At 42.0% G+C, this 4,567-nt stretch overlaps 1 protein-coding gene across 4 annotated transcripts; it reads right to left on the bottom strand.

Annotated features, from left to right (window-relative positions):
* Nucleotides 1-136: 136 nt before the first annotated feature.
* Nucleotides 137-3,455, bottom strand: LOC120822733 (uncharacterized). Of its 4 annotated transcripts, none has more exons than XM_078107011.1 (7): nt 3,185-3,455; nt 2,952-3,034; nt 2,463-2,769; nt 1,583-1,711; nt 1,359-1,398; nt 1,204-1,259; nt 137-1,127 (listed from the first exon to the last, which is right to left on the bottom strand). In XM_078107011.1, the coding sequence occupies exons 1-7, from the start codon at nt 3,273-3,275 to the stop codon at nt 775-777; spliced, it is 1,059 nt and encodes a 352-aa protein (XP_077963137.1). In that variant the 5' UTR covers nt 3,276-3,455; the 3' UTR covers nt 137-774. The 4 variants fall into 4 exon arrangements, with proteins under 4 accessions (XP_077963137.1, XP_077963139.1, XP_077963138.1 ...); XM_078107013.1 differs by having other exon boundaries at nt 1,204-1,253; XM_078107012.1 differs by having other exon boundaries at nt 1,204-1,253; nt 1,583-1,714; nt 3,185-3,418.
* Nucleotides 3,456-4,567: the final 1,112 nt, after the last annotated feature.

Below are 4,567 nucleotides of genomic sequence, written 5' to 3'. Positions count from 1 at the left end.
TAGATGTTTTTTTTTTTTTTTTTTGCTGTGTTGATGTTTTGTTGGGAATCGTGACAGCATGAGATTTTTCACACAAGTTAACGCTGCGGAGACTCTTTGACCCGCATGAAAAAAGTGTAAAACAAACAACGAAAGGTATCAAATAATTCTTGTTTATTTATTTCTCCAGCATTCATTTAGTTGGGACATTTTTGATGATCCTCAGAAGTGTTTAAAGGCACATAGCTGATTAAAAAAAAAGACAACCAGAGAAATTAATGTTCAACCCGCTTTCTCACATTGAGTATTTAGATTTAGATTCATTTAAAGTATTGACACGTGGAGATTATGCCGAAAGAGTAAATGCAAACGCTGATCCAACATCGTACAACATATATATTTTTCACAGTAAAATTGAGAAAAAACTAAAGCAATCACTGTCAGGCGCTGAGAGAGAGAAGATGGCTGAAGAAGGACATCTAGTGGTCGTTTTACACCAGACACTTGTTTTTACTAATAAAATAAAAAAGAAAGCTTGTGTGCTGTTTCATTAAACCAGACATGCATCCGCAACAGTTTCAGCCTCCGTGTGGAAGAAAATAAGGGCAAGTTGAGAAGCAGCGCGTGGCTCATCTCTATGAAATACTCTCTTCAAATACAAGTACAAATTCACATTTTCCCTGAGGTGCATACAGAACATTCGTTTATAGAATACCTCCTATTTTTTTCATGTAGATAATGGGAAAGAAAGAAATAAACCCTACTCCTTACACACAAGACTTCTGGCCTCAGGTGTCACATACTGGGGGCCTCCGTCCATTCGAGGGCCGTGAGGGGAAACAGCGGAGCACGTCTTAGCTCCTCACACCTCGTCCTCAGCCCCTCAAAGAAGGCGTTCCTGTCGGCGGCGTCCTTGAAGTCAAAGAACGTGGCGTCGGACGCCGGTCGCTCTGCGTCTTCTCGGGCGCTCAGTTTTGGCTCGGGGGCCTCAGCCGTCACGGGGACCTTGAATGAGACCTTCTTCTTGTACATGATGGGCCTTCTGCTGGTGGGCCCAGGGAGCAGAATTCTGTCTCCAATGTCGTCCATGGCGTCTTCACGGGATGGACAGACGGGTGACTCTCCTGCTTTTGGAGGGGTTTTCCACTCTGCAGAATGAACAAACAAACAACATTATTACTTTAGTATTTGGTCCATTGCAGAGTTTAGTTTACGGATCTCTACCTGATTTAAATGGGTCTGCGTGTATGTTGCTCTCTGCATCAGGTTCTCTGCTTTTGCTCCAAAGAGAAAAGACGTTAATCGATCAGCTTTCTGGGAAAATGATTCTTCTAAATAATGCATGTCAAGGGATTTCCCAAAAAAACGGACAAACTCACTTGATCTCACCGTTCTTTTCAGCTTGAATCGTAGAGGTTCCTATAGACACAAGTTTAGTTTTTCAGACCACCAAGATACATTCTTTCTCTTTTAAAAATAACTATTTTTCTGTTCTATATAAATACTTATATGATTATAACCTGTTTTTATTATATGTGCGTCTCAGTTGTAGTAAAGTAAACAAGTAAAAGTGAATGAGAGTTGTACTGGCTCATGCTATTACCGAGGATGTGGGAGAGGTTGGGGGAGTGATGCATGCGGATGCTCTCAGCATGGCTCACATCCAGCAGGGTGGAGTTTTTTACGTGAAGATGGAGACCCAGCAGCTCCTCCTTAAAGGACCTCATCGCTTCTGCTGAGTAGAGAAGAGGAGACTTTTAAAGACCCACAATAGAGTGACTTTATATTATGCAGAGGTGTCAAGTAACGAAGTACAAATACTTCGTTACTGTACTTAAGTAGAAATTTTGGGTATCTATAATTTACTGGGGTATTTATTTTTCAGACGACTTTTTACTTCTACTCTTTACATTTTCACGCAAATATCTGTACTTTCTACTCCTTGCATTTTAAAAACAGCCTCGTTACTTCCGGCTTCTCCAGATAAATGTCGCTGTGCGGACAGTGAATGTGATTGTGGTTGGATGAGAAGATAAACATTTAGTTTTCTCCGCGATGCGCCGGCAGATCGGAGCGACACCGGGTGGGAAAAGTGGTCTTTGGAAAGTTGGTATTTAGCCACACGGAGCCTCCTCCTCTTCCTCCTCCTCTTCCTCACGCAGAGTCCATGTAACGTTAGATGAGCATCTTCATGACTGTGGGTTTGTCCTAAAGGTTTTATTGGGAGTCTGGCAAACAGCGACTTGCAAGCAGCGTATTAAATAAAGTGAAGCCTGAACATTCTGGTTATTTGACCGATGTTTTGATACCCGACCGCTGCCAGTTCAGTGTTTCCCACCATTATAAAGAGGTTTTACTTAAGTTAAAAGCTTGAGTTGAGTCTTTTTAAACCCTAGTATCTGTACTTCTACTTGAGTAATGAATGTGAATACTTTTGACACCTCACATATCATGTTTGTGAATGAATTGTGAGGAGCACACACCACAGCCGCCTGCTCTCAGGAGCTCTGGGGAGGGAAGACTGCTGCTGGGGGTTACAGACAACTCTTCCTCCTCCTCCTCCTCCTCCTCATCACAGCTGACCGTTGGGTCCGACTCCGTCCCAGACGATGTGATGCTTCCCAGAGTCACTGTCGGGTTTGGCGGGGTCATGTGACCCGGTTCAGAGGCCTCGGGGGTCCTCTGGAGACCTGCAGGTGAGTCTGGCTGTGCGGATGTTTGAGGAGCTCTGAGGGCTTCGCCTTCGAGCTTCTGCCGAATCGACCTGGAGGGGACGAGCTTGATGCTCGCCTGTGAGTTCAAACGGTGAAGCCCGGGGAAGTGAGGGGGGAGAGAGAGGGAGAGAGAGAGAGAGAGAGAGAGAGAGCAAAACTCTCAGCAAACTTAAAATGTGGCTGTATTATTATTTCAACAACAACCAATAGAATAGTCATAGTTTGTATAAATATCTCCCTACTCGTCATAATACTCACAACCTCTGGAAGGTCCATCTCCTCCATCTCGGGCTCCTCTGGAAGTGTTTCATAACGCTGCTGGTGCACAAGTCTCCTGCTCCCTGAAAGCAGGTCACACAGCACGGATGTTTCTTTGGTTCCTGTATTGTTTGGTTGGTGAACTAAATGTAAATCTAGTTTTAGTCCTATAGTGTATTTTACGTCGTCACCTGTACATGTAAAGTGTGCGTGCGCGTGTGTCCGTCTCTTACTGACTCGCGTGCCCAGCGGGGCTTTCAGCGGGGTGTCCCGTTGCCCGTGGCCCCCCCCGCCGCGCTTCCCCCGGTACCGGCGCGGACCCATTTCCGGGTTAAACGCGGTCGATGATGAGTTTGTAGGAAACGAGCCGCTGGCCGCTGAACGCCGGAGGAGCTGCTGCCAACGAGGCGACCTGTGCGACGCCGAGAGAGCTGCTTAGCAACCGGGCAGACCGGAAGAGCCGATCAGCTGGCGCGATGCGCGGGTCTTTTACTTTGAAAGTCTTCAAAGGGGAAACAGTTTTTATTTATTTTTACTTCCGCCATTGAGTTTAAAAAACTCATAACTCAAAATAATGACTTACTATCTCGGTAAGTAATAGTTAATTATTAATAGTTAATTATTAATTAACTATTAATAATAGTTAATTAGTCAATAAATGGTGACTTATTATAGTGATTGGAGGCCAGTTACATTTGTAAGACAATGAGAGAGAAGAAATGCCCATCCCAAATCAATTAGGCCTTTAAAGTAAATTAAATTATTGATTTTATAATTATTATTTTTATAATTATTGTTGATTATTTGGCTCTCTGGATCCACGCTGGACTACAAACAATCGGCCAAGTTAATTATAATAAAGAGAACTTTTTTTTTTTTTTTTTTTGAACTTTTTATTTATATTTTTTCACATGACAAAAACAAAAACATGGAACATTATCTGAGACTAGGGCTTGGAAAAAAAAAAAAAAAAAAAAAAACATAATTATTATAAAGATATATACTGTGTACATACATGTATATCTTGCTGCATCTAATATGAATCCCTATATCTCAACAGACACAATACCACAATGTACAGCCATATCATTTATAAATTTAAATATTCTTTAACCATGTGCCATCTCCGGATAAAGAGGTCAGTTTTCAGTTGTAATGATGCAGTCATTTTTTCCATCAAATAAATCTGCTTCAGTCTCTGTTTCCATTCAGTAACGGTTGGTGATTTCACAGACCTCCAATTAACAGTAACGTTTTTTTGCGCAATTAACCGTAGTACACGTAAAATGTATCTTTGGTCAGCATTGAAAACATCCACTGATATAACACCCAATAAGAAGAACTGTACATTCGATGGTACTTCTCTTTTTACAATTTTCTCCATCTCCTCTTTGATATTTTTCCAGTACGTAAGGGTTATTGGACAGTCCCAAAATATGTGTGTATGGTCCCCTATTTTACCACATTGTCTCCAACATAAAGCTAGAGATGGGTCTTTTACAAAATTTGAAATAGCCAAAGGAGTATGAAAATAGCGTATTTTAACTTTCCAGTCAAATTCCTTCCATTGTTGGCTATTAATTCCCTTATGACATCTGTAGCAGAGTTTATCCCAT

This window comes from Gasterosteus aculeatus, chromosome 7, assembly GCF_964276395.1.
Source record: "Gasterosteus aculeatus chromosome 7, fGasAcu3.hap1.1, whole genome shotgun sequence".
NCBI classification, from domain to species: domain Eukaryota; kingdom Metazoa; phylum Chordata; class Actinopteri; order Perciformes; family Gasterosteidae; genus Gasterosteus; species Gasterosteus aculeatus.
Note: the sequence above shows the minus strand (reverse complement) of the source record. Positions and strands in the feature narration are given on the sequence as shown.

Excerpts from the sequence above, each read along its gene's own strand:
- LOC120822733 (XM_040182596.2), bottom strand. The coding sequence starts at position 3,275 with ATGGGTCCGCGCCGGTACCGGGGGAAGCGCGGCGGGGGGGGCCACGGG. Across the intron at positions 2,770-2,951 it reads AGATGGACCTTCCAGAGGTT|GCGAGCATCAAGCTCGTCCC; the intron begins GTGAGTATTATG and ends TTGAACTCACAG. Across the intron at positions 1,128-1,203 it reads CGCAGACCCATTTAAATCAG|AGTGGAAAACCCCTCCAAAA; the intron begins GTAGAGATCCGT and ends TTCATTCTGCAG.